Raw genomic sequence first — 17,823 nt, forward strand, 5'->3', positions numbered from 1 at the left:
TTCTTGTTTTGTAGATCTATAAAAGATAAATATGTATTTGATGGCATACATATGCTTTGTAAGCTTTTATTTGAGTTTAGTATTGTTTTTTTTACTCTGTCGTATTTCTTAAAACTGACAGCATGTTTTTTTATTTTATACTGTCTTTATTGATGCTCGGCTATTGTACTTTATGACCTGAAACTAAATAAAATTATACTATATAACAGAGAGACTATACTATCGGTTTATATAAAAAATTAACAATAATAAAATCTAGGGTATTTACACAAAACATTGTTACTAAAACGAAAAATAAAAAAAGCAAAAAAAAAAATATTTGAACTGACTACGATTGTGTGTGGTAATCAAAAATACTTTTCCTAAATTATTTGGGGTTGGAATATATATATGGTTTTTTGTTAAATTTTGAAAAAAATTTGTTTTTAAATTTTAAATCAAGCATAAACGAAACGTTTAGAGATATAAAATATGTGAAGGGCCAAATGATATTGGTTAATATTATCTGAAGTGATTCGTATCCAGTGGATCCATACATAGGTTTGTTGGAACCCCTTTATAAAATTTAAATACTTATAAATAATATACATACTTTAAAATTAGTTTCCATGCACTTCAATATGCCTATATGTATGTGTGTATGGACGCAGTCAACAATTTAACCATGATTATGTTTGCATATTTCTTTAAAAAATCTCATCATCATTCATATATAATAACTAAAAACAAACTATTTTCCTATTTGAAATTTATCTAGCACGGTGCTAAATACACTTATATATCTACAGATTTGGATTTTTTTCTTTCCTTCGAATATACCACTCGGTGCTTCTGTGAAATTCTTGAACTTAATGTGCAAAATTAAAACGAGACACGGTTTTATGACAAATCCAACGTACAACTTGCCTCAAACGCGTCGAAATCCATGTGAAAACTGCACCAGCATGCTGTAACTTCGATACATAGTGCTTGATGTGGTCTGTATAAAGAAGTTAAGGAACCCAAATGTATAAAATTAATTTAAATAAAATATCTGATGAAAGTAGATAAGTCGAACAGAAGTAGCAAAAGTTCGATTTATCAACTTGCACCCATAACTTGAATTTGAATAGAAAAGTAAATTTGTAAAGGATATAATAATGTCCACGGTTGATGACCTCCATTGATGTAAGTGACATATGTAAAACCATCTTTCCCTTTGCCTCGAATGTTATAATAATAGGGAAGGAAGGAATGCAAGTGAAATCTGAAAAATAAAATATTGTAGCAACTGATAGTAAGTTCTTAATAAAATAAGAAAAATTCACATAATACCTTCTTTTTTCATAAAATTGTATGGCAGGTTGGTTTGTGGTTAGCACATGTAGAAATATCGCTTTCACCGAATGACGTTCAGCGGTCGTCAAATGATTTAGTAAGGAGTCCAACAGTAATGACCCAATCCCATTTCGTCGATGTTTCCGATGCACACCCAATGATAGTATGTAACCAATGTCAGCATTACGGCCCATGGAATCTGGTAAAATCCCTTTATCCTAAGAGCAAAAATATTTTGTTAAAAAAAAACTTATTTATAATTTAAAGCACATTAGGATGGGACCTCTTTGTTAAGATTTCTGTATGGTTTGATTTCGGCAACTATTAATCCTATTATAGCCAGATTGTAGACAGCCGCTAGCGCGAAGAAACGCGAACTGGATGTAATATCTTCGTACCATGATAACGGATAATCAATGGGAAACCAATCTTGGCATAATGTTCTCACCTTAAAAAATATTCATATATACAAAGAATTAATAGGAAACAATAGTTAGAAGTACACTCTTGTTTAAAATTATATTTACCTCAGTCAAATCATCTGGAACCAAAAATCTTAACTGAACATCAGTAATGGAACAGAGCGGTACATGATGTTCGATATCCGCACGATTCACATTAGATTGAGGCAGGTTGTGTTTATTATACCTGTAATATGAATTTATACATTGTTTTGTATTTTATTCAAATACGGAGTGAACAATAAAAACATAAGTAAATACATCTGTATGTATGTATGTATAGTATATACGAACGCATGTGATAACTATACATTTTTTGGGAATCAAAATTATTAATTAATTAACGGAAGCTATAAATCTGTGAATCCCAAAAACCTACAATTACCCTTTAACTTTTATAATTCGATTTTTTGTGAGATATGGTCAACAAATAAAAGTCAATAACCGGTGAATTGAATAAATAATTTATGTACCTACATGCATATGTATAAATTAGACTGTGTTAATATGTTTAAGCTTTTGAATTATATGACTCTTTGAATAAGTAATATTCTGATTTTTTCAAGCACTCTGAAAACTCTTTTCACGCAGTAGACACATTTTAATTTTAAGTTTCTGTTTAATTTAGTATACATTTGGAGCATTGAAATGCATAAGCACGTTTGCTGACGGCACTGCCCGTCTTTATATGTTTTAGCTTATGACAAGCAAAACAAAACTGATCCCACTCGCATTTGTTCAAATTCAATTTAAAAATATTAAGTGAATTAAATTTTCAACTAATATGCCTATGTATGTACATATGTAAACATAAGTATATTTTTAACTTTTTATACAGAGTATTATCTATAAATTGGATGATACTTACCAAGTAAAATGTGCCATGGAATTGCATGTAGTCACATAAGTTGTCCACGTATAAATTTCTAATAGGACAACAGCTATGATTACAACCACACCAAATAATAACGAAGCAAACAAAATTTTGGAACTTATTTAGGTATATCTTTGGATGGAGCAAATAATAAGTTAGTGTTGAGTTACTGTTTTCTTGTATTGACCACTTGTAACCCAAGTATTTCCTCTTTTGTGCTTTTGAACTCAATTTCATATAAATTATGTATATATTATTCTAATTGTACGCTGTTAATATTTGTGCATTAAACCGCATACTTCAACATCAATCAAAATTCAACTATTTAACACTACTCCGGCAAACACTTTCATTTGAACACATCACTTCATGTGTCATTTCCCATCAGCTAAAACTTATCACTCAATTGAACCCAATTATTCATTGTTTATCTACACAATGTTCTGTGACATATGTGTCCAATCCAATAAAATATCCAAAACTTCCTGCTGCCTTCAAAGCGTTAAATCATGACAAATTGCTAAATTTTTACTGTATTTTGATTACTTCGTTAAATAGAAAAACTAAGAACAAAAACAACACAGGCTGTCAAAATTGGAAAACCATCAACGTTGCCATACTGTCAGAGTAAATGGAACAAATATTTTTACGTGAATAATAATGATAAATAACTATTAAAATATTATTAAAACAGCTTTAAGCTTTTAAAATAATCTAATGAAGTCAAAAACATATACGACAATACCATAATATATATATATATTTTTTCAATTGTAGCAAGAAAAAATTTGTGATGGTAGCGCAAAATTTTCGGTCAGCTGTTTTATTTTCAATGTCAACAAAGATTATAGTATGCTTACACTTAGTACTTATTTGGAGCAAATTTGGGATATACATGCATTATACTCAATAGTAACCATGGTCTCTTATGGGGATGGAAAGATTGTTTACAGAATCGATTCTCGATTCCAATTATTTTTTTATATTTTTCGATTCTAAGAATCGATTAATCGATTTAAATTAAAAGGACAAACATTTATTTATTAAATCACAAGGCATAAATTGAATGAATAATTCAAATCGATTAAATAAAACACAAAAATAGTTAAAAACAATTATATTTTTTTGTCTATAAATAATGTACCAAGAACATTACATTTCATATAAATTTTTTTTAAATAATTCAAGTTGCTTAAACAAGTTTAATAAAATAAGTTTTTAAATAAATTTAAAATATTTGATTAAGCTAGACGTACTATTATTATATTTTAATTACTTTCCACATTGGTGACACTGGACATTGGACCCGTTGTTTATTTTTTTAAAGTAAATCCATACAGCTGTAGACGCCATTTTAATAAATTTATCGTCATGAATTAAGAATCGCAAGTTTTCTTGTGCTCATATATAGTATGTATAACTTAAAACTAGTCACTTAATTAATAGTAAAGTCAAATGTCAAGAATCGATTCTTAATTATTATTATTTTACGAGAAAACTCGATTCTCGAGTAGAATCGGAATCGAGTTTACCATCCCTAATCTCTTATCTAAATAATCGATTACCTTTATATCGTTGTTTCTGAAAAATTCCAGATTATTAAAAAAATATTATTTAAATAAAAGATTAATTCTATAGAAAAAAATTATTTATTCTTTGTTTTCAAATTGCAACAGGTAAAATTTCTGTATTAAATGTTTAATTATTATATAATAGTTTTAGTTCAAAAGGAACCATAAATTGTAAACCCTTTCAGAAATATCACAATTTTTTATCTCTAAAAAATTATATTACTTTATAAAAGGGCGCAGCACTTTTACTATGCAAGTTAACATTTTCAATTCATTTAATAAGTGCATCAAAATTTACATAGATATTCATTTCACTAATTTGGAATAGTTTTTATTGGACCACCCTTTTTAAAAACAAATGAATCCTATGAATATGTACTTAGAACTAAAAACGTATATGTATGTATTCGACTTTTGTAACTATTTAACCTTTCCTTCGACAATATTATCCATTTTTAAAGATTTTCGCTTCAATTCATGGCAATGTTCCCAGAATTTAGTGAGTCGCTCATCAGCATCCGAACAAAAATCACGAAAATCTTTAAGCATTTTCAATTGAAAAAGCTCACCGTCTTGCGAATTTTTAATTACCAATGATTTCCACTTCTTATTGGGAATCATGTGATTCCAGGCCCATAAAAATCCAACCTATTAATATATAATATATCATTAACATAACATTACTTTCAAAATTAAATAAATGCAGGATGACACCTTCTTTGGTACATTAGTATTATTTGTGTGCCCATACACACATCGGGTAACGTTCGCTTCTTGTCGACTCGGAGACTCAAATTGATAGTTATTTTTTGAACAACTATAGAAACAATAATTATCATGTATTCGCGAATTTGTTTAACATACATACATATATTGTTAATAATTTTTCTTACCGAATAAGCACAAACATGTGTCCGGAACAATGTACATATTGGTATTCCTTAGGCACCTAAGCGAATATAAAAGAAAACATATATATATATATTGTAAGGTGTATTATAATTGACGTACTTACATCTTTGTTAAACGAATACTTTTTTTCTATCACACATGGCAAAAAACCGAACCTTGCAAGAATAGCTTCTTGAAATAATAACATACGATCAGCTCTACTCTCTTCAGCGAATTCTAATGCGTACATAGATTAAATAAATCATTCAAGACATTATATAAGATTTTATTTATATATCATCACTTACCGGCGAACATAACACTCTTGCCGTTTAAAAATTTCTCCGATAACGGTATGAAAATGGGACCACGGAGTGGATCAGATTTTTCTGTAAATGGTTCTGCCATCGGATCAGCAGGAACTGATATCAATTCATAATTGCAATGATTCGCTTTACGTGTCCAGCTCCAAATCTTTAAATTTTAATAAAAAAAAAAAAAACTGTTAATTTACTTTCATTTTTCATAAGTCCATATGTACACATACCAAATCTCCCACAATCGGTCCGGATGCCGTGACCCACTCAACCACTATTTCAAAAGCATACCCGGGTTGCATAACAGTATGATACTTGACATGACCCCATTCCATACGCTCGCTCTTTTGATTGACATTGATTTCCAAATGGGAATGACGGTATATTTTTTCTGTAAGAATATTGCTTAAGCATATTTTTTATTTAATACATATTTACTCACTATTTTGGCTATAATCTGCCCAAGATTGTGCAGAAGGTATTTCTCGCAAGAATGTAGGTATATTCGGAATCTTCGTTTCATCAGTCCACAAATGGTTACACCCCTGTAATTCGATCTCCATCCACTCATTCTCAAAAGCACTTAAATCCAAAAGAGGTTTAGGTACCTCTGAAATCAATACAAATTTATGAATATAATTTCCTAGTAAAAAGTATTAAATTTCTTAAGAATAAATAAGTATTATTATCCTCTTCACTACTTTTTACTTTAATGACATAATTTCACTAAAAGTACCTTTTATCGGTTTTTCTTGTTGCACTATAAAATATAGATAAAACCCAGGTATAATTTGCCTATCCAAATCTCCCGAAGCGTGACAAATCATTTTCTCTCTGAAAATTGTTATAATTTTATTAAATAACAAGGTGAATAAAGTACTTATTACCTTCGCATGGCTTCTAATATGTCTAATGGATTTTTGTTGTTGTCCAAACGTGACTTGAGCCAAAGCAAGGCCTCATGTGAAACAAAGGTGTAGCATGGTAAGTTAGGAGTCTGAGTGAAGAAAGCTACACCGGTTATGGGATGCTTCATCGCTTCAAGGATTTCATTCAAGTCGGAGTTCGGGCGTAATTTTACCTCCGACGCAAAGCTTTTCATAAAAAAATTTAGTAATAATAATAGGAAATTATCAATACGCTCACGAATATGCGTGTGTATGTATATTTATTGCTTTAATATTTGAGTTAGTTTTAACCTCGATGCATATAGATATGCATTTTCATTGAGGATGCTGGACCTTGGTGGGCACAATAGACGTAGGTCGAAGTGCAAAATCTCAACCTTTACTATATATCTATGTATTTTCAGTAAAAAGCACTTACCCATCATCCTGATCCTCTTTGTGGCTTAAATCATTATTTAATGCTATTGCAGCTGCATCTGCCGCGGGCGATATGCGACCACGATCGACTTTCATCACAGGTTTCGAGATAAAGCTGTTATTAAATATATGGTATGTATTATTCACTATTCCCCAACAAAAGGGCAATAGCACAAAACATGGTCAAAAAATAAACGACTTTTTCCCTCCACTTGTCTATTAAGTGCGAACATTATACTCGCAGGAATTCGGGATAATGTCGTTAGTTTTTAGGCCACCATTTTTACTTAGTATGAATTATAGTTATTAGTTTTTTCACAATATTCTACACAATACAAATTAATACACCTCCGTGGGCCAGCAAAAATAAATGCTAACTACGACTACTTTTTATTAGTTGATGTGCGCTATGAAATACAAGAACAAATCGGACAAAACTTAAAAGCTTCGCTTTGACCAACCTTTGCTGTGTTGACATAAATAGTGGATGATGCTTTTCATTAAATCTAGGTGTAACATGCTGAAAACCGAGAACCAAATTAAAATATAGAGATCAAATTAAATCATATTAAATGAAAATATAAGTATTAACATGTCATTGCCAAAAACTGCTGATATTGAAAAATGGTAGAAATTAGGTATAAGTTTATAAAATTTTGGCGGCCGTATTTAAATAAATATTTACATTTTTTTTAAATAAAATATTCATATTATCTTTAAATTAATTAATAGAAACAATAATATAAATATATATATATGTATATATATAAAGAAAAATTAAAATGTTTTCAGAAGGTTGCAGAAGAAATAGAAGATATGTGCGTATGTATGTAGGTGATAAAAAATATATGGAAATAGCATTATTATGCATAATATATAACTATGTATGTAAGCAAACACCGTAGGAGTAGAAAAGCCTTTGAATCAAATCAAATCAAATTGTTACTGATAATGCGTTAGGTGCTGTCACAATACTGTTACTATAACCGTTAACAACATAATAAATGACAGAATAAGAACCTTGGTCGTTTTTCCGGTAGGCGATTGCTTCCAACACGTTCACGAAAGGGCGAATTCACCAGTCCCTTCAGGTTCGAATGGTACGTCAGAAGAAAAGTTGCATACATTATGTAATTAACACAATATTTATTTCAATATTTCTGTATCTAAGTATATGTAGTATGTACATATATTTAATGAACTAGAGATTTTCCTATTTCAACATTTCGCTAAATTTATTTTTAGTTTTGAATATGAAACATTACTAAATACGATTTATTTTTACATTTATTTACTTCTCAAAGTTAGAATGCGATTTCACAATTATAAATTAAAAATTGTGTGCATATATTAATTTATGATTGTTGGATAGATGATCAATTCGCAATCACAGTGGTGGAAAGAAATTACAAGTACGACTAAGTAGAAATTTGTGTGTATGTAATAGACGAAATGTATGTATGAATATGTACGTTAGACTGAATGTAAAGATTTTAAGTAAAGAACCTGGTTGGGTTGAGGTCTGGAAATAATGCTGGTACTGTGACGTCGTCGTGTTAAATGACTTTGTGCGGTGGGGCTATCCTGTAAATGATTCCAACTCGATACATAAGCCGAAAGCAATAATAATTTGGAAAAGATCAGAAATTAGCTTCGCTTAAAATAGTCAACGAGTATATATAATAAACATAGAATACACTATATACATAAACATACTTGTACACGCGTTAATTACAAACAAATATAAAAATAAAATATAGAAAATTTATAACCTACATCATTATATTCAACCAATTACAATAAAAACGATTTCCTGCCAATTTAAAGTGAAATGAAATGAAATCAAGCTATTTGTAGATTAAATTATTGAAACGAGAGTTGCAAAATTAAAATACTTTAAACAAAATATAAATAAATATACAACAACTGGAATAAAAAGTATAAAAAAATAAAGATTAAATAAATTTCTTTTAGCTATTAACGTAATCATATGAGTAACAATAAAATAACATTTTAGAATGAAGTAAGTAAATTTATCGCTAATTAGATGCCGCTTTGAATCATCCAAAACTGGCTTGGTTATATTAGAATACATATATTTTGTAAGAGTAAAGTTTTTAGATCAAAATTATTTATGTGAGAAGAAAGAAATATAAAGAATATTTAAGGCAAATCATTTTTATCTACGATACTGGCTTACATGGATTCGCTGCCGTTTCAGTTTGTTTATATGCACTTCCATAAAACGCATGAAGTCTTCGACCTGTCTCTTTGTATTGTCCACAGCTAGATCTGTATAGATATCACAGCGTTGACTTCCATATTCAATGATTTTTTTCATCGCTAAGTTATCAGTGGGTAGTAAATACATACGGTAACGCCAATATTTCAGACTCTGTGAAATTATGTTTAAAATTGAGAAAAGCAAATCACATCAATTTCAATAAGAATGCCAATTTCCCTTTTATATTTGAGCATTAACTTACCTCCATCAAAGGATAGTCTCGGTCACCGCGCGTACAAATATAATGATCCATATAGTTCCAATTGAAATTTTCTAATTTTTCCGTCGTAAAATTAACACCTGATATTTCATAAGTCTCGTGTTGGGGTGCATGAAAACGATAACGGTAGTCAACGTTAATGGGAGGATAAGGATGTCTAAAATATTTTGAAATTCAAAAGTACAAATGTATAATTACAATAACTATAGGCCACTCACCTTGGCCGATAACCAGTGACTGTTATCACGGATCCAATCAATGTTATTCGGTGAAATATTCGACCAATAGAGAGCAAATACTCCTTCATCACTTCAGTCGGTGCAATAATTCCTAAAACGGAAGATGGCTTTTGTTGTTTGTAGCCGCCACAGCATGGCGCCTGTGCTGGTTGGGTATTCTTCTCCTCGAGCACAATTAGCTGAAAGCCTTGCGCCAATCGTTGGGACACAATCTCCCGAAAGACCTCCTCCGTAGAAAGAGGTTTACGATACACCGCTCTACTATTAGCATAATCGAAATTTACATCGTCAGGCAGAAGCGTATAATCAGATATAACATAATCATTATGCAGAGAACGTTTATCTGGGAAATAATCGGTTGTGATTGGCAAACAAGCCGGTATGGTTAGCGATTTCCAATCCACACCTAAAATTGTGGATGGTTAAAAACGTACGATTAATAACCTCAAATGATTATGCGAGTGAAACAAGCAAAGTAGTGTTATTACAGGCAAAGTCGGTTACACAGAATACAGAAAGGACGTCACAATAAATAAAATAAAAATATAAACCACTAAACATTTTATAAAATGAAATTTAATTCAATGTAGAACAAGAATAAGGAAAGCCATCGCCTTTGGAAAAGCCAAACTGTGCTATTTGCAAATAAATCGACAAGAAAAAAATATATAGTACATACGATTTACCATATTTACTTTATATACATATGGATGTATGGATGTATGTAAATTGTATAAGAAACATTAAAATGTGAATAATGTCTGTAAGCAAAGATTTGGAAAGTAAATGAGAATGAAAAGTCAATAGTTGCCGCAACAATAAAAATGCTCCTCGCTACTATGTTTGGAAAACTCTGTTGGCGATCTGCACCAAGCTTCAACCTCGTTTGATCGGATATTAATGGAACGTCGATTTCATTGTCAGTCATTCCGACAATATTTCGAGAATAGACGAGCTTGAAGCAACATACATATATTCAAAGGGTTAATACAATAATCTTAATAATTGAAATATGTTGGTTTCCAAATATTGTGTTTTCGCTGTTTGTATAAACATTTGGATTTCCTTTTAAATAAGCGAAACATTTTATATTTACATATGATTGTCTATGTGTTTGGATAGAAGTGTGAATATGTATAGGGGGGTCCATAGCGATAACTTAATTTAATAAATATTATTTTGCAACAAGCGACAAGCTTTAAACAAACTTAGGTGAAATGTTAAATGAATTATAATCGTTTTCTAGAAAAGTGCATGCAATGAGCGCTTATGTATGTACTTATGTATACATACATACGAGTATTGTGAATTTTTTATCTTGGGGCAAACTTCCAGTTTCCAGATTTTAATATTCAGTGCGTGTACTTGATTATTGCTATTCCATGATATGCAAGCAATTTATTAAAAAAATTAACCAACTATTAAATATATAATAATTGCGTTAATTTTACGTTTGCATGTAGGTATGTAGGTTTAAGTGTAAATATTATTGGCAGCCAAAACTAGTATATAACGTATGTTTATGAATCGAAAAGTTCAAGAGACCAAACTACTCCAACATAAATGTCCAAAATGTTCGTACAAACAATGTATGTAAACGTATACATATGTATGTGTATTAAAACTGTGCCATTATTTGAAAAGTTGCCTAGTCTATAAATCGTGTAATCAAAATGATTATTACCTAAGTACTTAGCAAATAATTTCAATATTATTCAATGGATAAATTTTACTCTTTTTTAGTTGATTTACGAGTACTTAGTCAAAATTTAGAATCATCAATTAATCGCACAGTCATATTTGTTATACTATTATATCAAACAAAAACTTAATAAAACTACCGTGAATCGTTCTAATCACAAAAATAAATTACAATATTATTACGGTGCGCTGATACAATAAAATAAACTACTTGGTGCATTTATAAAAGATTAAATATGCATACAGTGTAAGCCAAGCATTTTTGAATGGCGGTGCATGCATTCGAAATTTTTGTCTCTCTGTTGAACTTATTTTTTTGTGTTTCTGTTTCTAATCGTATACATAATTGTGGATACTTGTAATAAACCATACGCATGCCGTTTTGCTATGAGCGCACGCACACCTACAAATTGCTTGAATTATGCTGCACACTTTTTCTTTTTACTCTATACAAATTGAAGCAAAGCTTTTGAAGTACAAAATGTTAAATATTACTAGAAAATGTGTAGGAATTTTTTATTTGAGTGTTTTGCAAACCTATTATTACTTTTCCTCTGCCATCTGCCTTTGCGCTCTGATTTTTAGTAGGAGCTTCGGTTTCAACAATAGGATTTAAGTGTTTTCCCATTTTTGCATTCGCTTTTCATTCATATGCATGTAGGTAGTTTTTTTGGGGACCAAAATGTTATGGATTCAATTTTGATGTAATATTTAGTTTTTTTAAAGTTGTTTAAAGTTGGCGAGCAAATAAGTTTTATTTAAAGTATTTATTGGAATTTTTTCAGTTTGCAAATTGTTATTATATTTTTTTTTTGTTTTTTTGTTCGTTTACACAAATTTTCACGCATTTTATGGGAAGTAAGAAAAAATGAGAGAAAATATTTTATGTATTAGTATCAAAATTTTTCAACATTGCCTTAATAAAATCACACATATATATCTATTATATTTTATATAACTAAAACATAAAAACAATGCACACACAATGTTAAATATCGTTTCCAACACAATTCGATGCGACCACATTTCACTATTGATAAATACTTAAATCTAATTTAGTTATTTTCATTATGAACAAAGGAAAACAAATCCTTTCTGAAACTTACAGACTATGATGATATTTTGATTTAGTGATAACTACAATGAGGATTAGTCCTACGCTATATGAGACCACAATTTCAATAAGGGAATATAGTTCCACGAAATAAATTTTTTGGTAAATTTTTAATAATTATATATAATCCCTGGCAATTTAAAGTAATACAAACATATAAACTTACAAATAGTACAATTCAAAACATTACTGGATATTGGGGCACTTTTAAGCATTTTATAAAAATTATAAGTTTCGCTGATATTATATTGTAAATTTATTCAAAAAACTATTAATAGCGAAACTCAATAGTATATTTACATATATATCATATGTAAATATGTATATACTATTATGCTCTTAGTTTACTATATAGGCTAAACTAACTTTGGATATCGTGAAACTTTTACGATTTTTGTCTAAATTGAGTTTGTTTCATGCTAGCTCACAAGCACTGATTTCATATATACATACATATGAATTTGTGTAAATGAAAACATGACTTCTACCATTTATGTATGTAAATGTATACAAAAAAATCGACAAAATACATACGCGTACGTGGTTCGGAAATCATAAAACCACTTTTTATAAAAGGCCATGATATTATTGTTTTTAACTTCAAATAAGACATTTAGCGGTACTCTGTGTCAAAGCAACAAAATTATAAAGGTAGTCAAATTCATTTTTAGTCAAATGAGGAAATAAAGTACATTATTACATATAAATAGTTTATTGCAAAGGACATTGGACACATGTTAAACGCGAAAAAAAACATTTCAAATCCATAATATATTTTGTTTATATTATTACATACATATATTTGGAAAATAGTACATAAATCCAAAATAATTTTTTTGACATGATTATTTATTACTTAGTATGGTCCTATAAGAACATACCTGTTGTTATAGCTGGTGTCCATTCCTGCTCTCCCGTCGCGCCCCATAAGAAACTTTTTGTGGGTACTGCTGCGCCTGTTGTCACATTATTTGGGCTATTGTTCAAGAGTGAATTATTTCGTTTTTTGAGAACTTGAGAGAAAAACATTAATATCATTTCATTCATAAAACTTGATTTCATTCGCTTACATTCATTTTTATCGCAATCATTGCTTGATGTAAAGGATTTGTTTAACGAAGAACATGTGAATGTGTGATCATAATCAAATGTGCTAAATCCTGAAGCGTATTCATTATCGTTATTAATAATATTACTGTAGCTTAAATTGTGGGGTTTGGCAGGTACGGCTTGGTAATGATGTTGTTGTATTAGAACACCGGTAGGTCCCTATAAAGAATATATAGACATTTATACAAGTGTTATCTATGAATCTATCTATAGACCGGCAAGTGTTTACTTTCATATTTAGACGAAATTTTATGTAATTTTGAAATGTGCTGCTAGTTTACACTGAATTGTTGGTATTTTAAATAAACAATACTTGTAAATTAACCGTTACCTTTGGGAATATGTGCGTCCAGCGTCGACGATTCGAAGTGAGTTTTATTGTAACGTGAGATGGATCGAATGGGTTGATTAATGCCCGCCCCGGGCGAACGATAGGCGCAATTGAAACAATAGAACGTCGTGAATTCTTATCAGAAGCTAATGATTCAGACAAGTTGGGCGAATCAGTCTATAGAGAATGGGGTCATTAACCTTTATTTCGTAAATAAATATAAACGGCATATATGTATGTATATCTACCAAAGCAGCTAGCATTCCTGATGTACCATGATATATATCTGGATCAGACATTTTACGTCGCAAGTTTGGAATTTTGGTAGGTGTTAAATTCTCCCAATCATGGTTTCGGTAGGCTGACGTCTCAAAGCTAGGTACGGAAGTCTTTTTAGCACGTATAACTCGCTGCAACGAACTATGTAGTAAAGAAGTATATATCTTGGTACATCGATCAATTATCTTGAATTTTAAATTATCATACCAAGTGCTTTGAGCTGGTGGAGGCTGAAATATTTGCTCATCATAGGCATCATAATCAAACAATGAATTATGTATATATTCAGATTGGTTGCAACTCAAAAAATGTTTTTCACTTTCCTAAAATTAAATTATTGATGTGTTATCGAATATTACTTTAATTATGTAACTATAAATTGGTGAAATAAATAAATAACTGACTCTGTTTTCCTTATTTAATGTGATATTTGCAACAATTGGTGGTAATTTAATGCGCGGTATAAAATTTGAGTATGCCACTTTTTTGTTTGTTGAGTAAAAGCTCAAATTTATCCAATGTGGGAGTGAATAATCATCTGCTGAGGTTAGAGAAGTGTCCTTGTTGTGAAATTTTAAAAGTGGAACAGCGTGTAAAGGTTGCTCTCCTACACATACTAAATCGCTACCAACGCCATTATCAATTATCTAGAGTAAAATTGAAATCATATAAATTCAATATTTAAATAGTTTGCCAATCCACAGATTGCAACTTACCCGCTGCTTAGTAATATTCGTAAGTTCTCTGTCGACTTCAAATACCCCAACACCAGGTGTGATAACGACAGACAGTTGACCCGTTCGGTCAAATGTCCTATCCAGATAGTGTTTCTCGAAAGTGTTTAATGAAATATTCAATACTTCCAGGAAGTTTCCTTGAGCCGCTGTGGAATTAGTAGCTGCGGGAATGGATACACCCTCACGCTCATGATAACGCAGCACCGTTGATTCGTATGATGTAAAAAGTTTGCGTAACTGTGTCAATACAGTGCACCAATCTTCATTGCGTTCATTTTGAATAGCAACACGATAAAAATCCTCATAATAACGGCCTTTATAATCCAATTGAAGGCAATCGCGCATATGATCTGGAAACTCGTCAAGTGATTTCGCAGCATAAAATGTACGAGAAAACAATACAATCGTCACTTCGTGATTGCAGCCCAATTTCTTCCACTTATGAAATAGTTCAGTAAGGAACCCGTTAACCGCCTTTTCGAAATATAAATCGCCGTGTATGTCGAAATCCCACATTTCTGATGACATTTGCAAAAACAAATATACCATTGAAGTACTACTGCGGAATACAATCTTTGTTTCTTCCGTTATTACTCCACAGGAAACGCGTTCACCTTGAGCCCACATCTCATAAACTTGACAACGAATTTGCATTTCAATATTTTCGATTTTTTTATTTATATAAACACAAGTGTCCGTCTGTAAATTAATAAAAGAGTTTTTAGGGATCTCTTAGTTATTTCAATATAATTTATTTATTTGTCCAGTAAACTAAACGAAAGAAACTTATCAACAATGCCATATACATAAATATGTACAAATTTATGATTTTTAATGTATTTAGTCCTGTCATAAGTTCTGTTACAAGTGTAGGCCGCTATAAAAATTAAACTATATATAATATGTTTTTTAATTAAGTGAATTTTATTTAATATTTTTTTTATATGAGCGATGTACAAAATTTCATTTTGATTTTTTCGACCCATTTGACTGTCGATAGGGTTTGATGTGGAGATCATCTCGAATAAGTCTTGCCATTGATCTAGGTGATATATCCAATTCCTTTGATATATTTATCTGTTTTGTACAGGGATCTTTGCTAATACGTTCGCGAACAGTTTTTATGACTGAATCGGTTCGAACGGCACGAGGACGACCACTTCTCTTTCTGTCGTCAATTGTAGATGTTTTGGAAAAACGATCAATAGTGCGGTAAACAAACATTCTCGAAATATTGAGTTCTTTTAGAAGATCATGAATTTCCCCTGCACTTTTTCCACATTTTTTTAAAGCAATCACTGGAATACGAAAGGGGAAAGGACTGCGTTTGAGGAGTAGTTTTGTTGCTCATTACCCGCAAATTCTTTTTTAGTGACGCTGATGCATAAAACTATTTTTAGTTAGCTAATTTTTATCCTTATACTTAAGACATAACATAAAATTGTTATGGATATTTACTTTTTACATAAACATATAGATAGTAAAACTCAAATTGTGGAATATAAATATAAATAATCTTTTGAAACCCAGCCTAAAAAATCTACAAAAAAAAAAAAAAATTCATAGGAAAAAATAGTCCTCGTATGAACATGGTCTAAGGAGAAAGTGGTGAGTTTTCTTTTTTCTTTTTTACTTTTTTTACTAGATATGATTCTCTATTTTTCTTGTTTGTTTGTTTGTAAACACAGCATATTTTCTATGTTACCTCTTCTCATTTTTAACTTCATTAAGTCTCGATGAACGATATGTCGTTTCTGCCATCCTTGGAACTGATTACTAATTTCGGTTGCACTGAAGCTATAATACTTTTCACAAATACAAAGGCTCAAATTCAAGAACTTGATTTGTATCGATCTTATTTGCTTTAGTGTTTCGAGATTGTATCGTTTTTTATAGAATAATATATGCCTAATTTGTTGAAGATATCTTTTCTATTAAAAAAGTTTTCCATACAAGGTCACAATTTTAATCATACAGTTTGTAGGGTGCTAGGGCGGTTCCGACATATGAGCAGCTTCGTGAAAAGGTTTGTCCACATTCGATCAGATCGATATGTCAAAAACAGAAGGACAAATCGATTCTGCTCGTCATACTGATCATTTATATGTACATATATACATTTAAAAAGGTCTGCGACGTTTACTTCTGGGTAACGGCACCTTTTCTGATAATTTGTTCTCGCTGTATGCATTTTAAATTATTATTAAAAACGAGTTAACGTATACATACCAAATATGTTTTCAAACGCCACATTTCGGATCTTCCCATATATTGATCTTTAAACGCAATTTCAATTGAATCAAGAGCTACATCACTTGCATTCACTCGTCGCATAAAAACATAGGCAAACTTTCTTAAATTGAACTGAGTAGCAATGCCTGCCTCAATGCTAATTTCGTCACGGCGAAGATCGTTAAATTTGGTAATTTGCAATAATAATCTAGAATTTTCATCTTCGCGGTCATAAACCTCGACCACATCCCCTATTTTTGTGTCAGGATGCTCCTTTTGATTAATCAGCAAATCCGCATCTGAAATAGGAAAACATCAATATAGTATCCCGAGTTATTATAAAAAAAGAGTTCTAGCTTACCGCTGTAGGACTTTTGATGTGTATTTAATTTGTAGTGTTTCATATTTCACATATATATTTTTAACTTTTTACTGCTATTAACATTTTTTATTTAGCAACTTGTTTACCGTCTTATTGAAATTTATGTATAGGAACAAGAAAAATTACAACTGAAATGGCAGCTGTCAGAAACAGCTGTTACTGATAACAATTTATTTACAGCAAAAGGTTTGTTCTCTCACTTTGCCGAGAGGTAGATTTTTGAAAATCTCACTTCTAAATCGGGTGTAATTAATAATAATATAAAATATTATTTAATATAAAATTATATAAAGAATAACATTTACAAAATATATTGTGCTATCCAAGTCGTTTTATAAGAATAACTGAAGATATCCATATATACATAGATTCACAATTTGAATTTATCAATATGTCAAGTAATCACTAACTCAGAATTGCGATGTGACACTTTGCAAA

General features: G+C 30.6%; 2 protein-coding genes and 1 long non-coding RNA gene across 10 annotated transcripts in view; 1 reads left to right on the forward strand and 2 right to left on the reverse strand.

Annotated features, from left to right (window-relative positions):
• The window catches only part of LOC120776338, a 65,264-nt gene extending 57,848 nt beyond the window's left edge, over nt 1–7,416 (forward strand). The window contains exons 1-3 of one of the 2 annotated variants that reach the window (XR_005705423.1): nt 6,520–6,691; nt 6,744–6,888; nt 7,154–7,416. This is a non-coding gene — a long non-coding RNA (uncharacterized LOC120776338). Of the gene's footprint in view, nt 1–6,519; nt 6,692–6,743; nt 6,889–7,153 lie in introns of those variants that run through there. The other variant, XR_005705424.1, reaches the window with a different exon arrangement.
• On the reverse strand, nt 37–3,178 carry LOC120776335 (N-alpha-acetyltransferase 60). 3 transcript variants are annotated; one of them, XM_040106875.1, is made up of 7 exons: nt 2,647–3,178; nt 1,845–1,965; nt 1,601–1,765; nt 1,315–1,535; nt 1,136–1,246; nt 907–981; nt 37–183 (listed from the first exon to the last, which is right to left on the reverse strand). In XM_040106875.1, the coding sequence occupies exons 1-7, from the start codon at nt 2,661–2,663 to the stop codon at nt 171–173; spliced, it is 723 nt and encodes a 240-aa protein (XP_039962809.1). In that variant the 5' UTR covers nt 2,664–3,178; the 3' UTR covers nt 37–170. The 3 variants fall into 3 exon arrangements, with proteins under 3 accessions (XP_039962809.1, XP_039962808.1, XP_039962807.1); XM_040106874.1 differs by having other exon boundaries at nt 900–981; XM_040106873.1 differs by having other exon boundaries at nt 37–981.
• Nucleotides 4,343–17,478, reverse strand: LOC120776330 (GATOR complex protein Iml1). 5 transcript variants are annotated; one of them, XM_040106861.1, is made up of 25 exons: nt 17,365–17,478; nt 17,001–17,302; nt 14,751–15,470; nt 14,439–14,681; nt 14,242–14,357; nt 14,004–14,175; nt 13,756–13,932; nt 13,385–13,583; nt 13,196–13,327; nt 11,738–11,791; nt 9,479–9,905; nt 9,243–9,417; nt 8,957–9,151; nt 8,263–8,340; nt 7,777–7,841; nt 6,758–6,871; nt 6,319–6,525; nt 6,168–6,265; nt 5,874–6,041; nt 5,662–5,822; nt 5,423–5,588; nt 5,239–5,351; nt 5,117–5,172; nt 4,938–5,040; nt 4,343–4,871 (listed from the first exon to the last, which is right to left on the reverse strand). In XM_040106861.1, the coding sequence occupies exons 1-25, from the start codon at nt 17,405–17,407 to the stop codon at nt 4,644–4,646; spliced, it is 4,512 nt and encodes a 1,503-aa protein (XP_039962795.1). In that variant the 5' UTR covers nt 17,408–17,478; the 3' UTR covers nt 4,343–4,643. The 5 variants fall into 5 exon arrangements, with proteins under 5 accessions (XP_039962795.1, XP_039962794.1, XP_039962798.1 ...); XM_040106860.1 differs by having other exon boundaries at nt 11,738–11,839; XM_040106864.1 differs by lacking the exon at nt 11,738–11,791.
• Nucleotides 17,479–17,823: the final 345 nt, after the last annotated feature.

This window comes from Bactrocera tryoni, chromosome 5, assembly GCF_016617805.1.
Source record: "Bactrocera tryoni isolate S06 chromosome 5, CSIRO_BtryS06_freeze2, whole genome shotgun sequence".
Taxonomy (NCBI): domain Eukaryota; kingdom Metazoa; phylum Arthropoda; class Insecta; order Diptera; family Tephritidae; genus Bactrocera; species Bactrocera tryoni.

What these genes read in the sequence shown, in the direction of transcription:
- LOC120776335 (XM_040106873.1), bottom strand. An exon ending in TTCCAGATGATTTGACTGAG is followed by an intron (nt 1,766 to 1,844) that starts GTAAATATAATT and finishes ATATTTTTTAAG; the next exon opens with GTGAGAACATTATGCCAAGA. An exon ending in CATCAACCGTGGACATTATT is followed by an intron (nt 982 to 1,135) that starts ATATCCTTTACA and finishes ACTTCTTTATAC; the next exon opens with AGACCACATCAAGCACTATG.
- LOC120776330 (XM_040106860.1), bottom strand. Translation starts at nt 17,407, where the DNA reads ATGAAACACTACAAATTAAATACACATCAAAAGTCCTACAGCG. An exon ending in TGAAACGGCAGCGAATCCAT is followed by an intron (nt 8,341 to 8,956) that starts GTAAGCCAGTAT and finishes AATCATTTACAG; the next exon opens with GATAGCCCCACCGCACAAAG. An exon ending in ATACTAATGTACCAAAGAAG is followed by an intron (nt 4,872 to 4,937) that starts GTGTCATCCTGC and finishes ATATATTAATAG; the next exon opens with GTTGGATTTTTATGGGCCTG.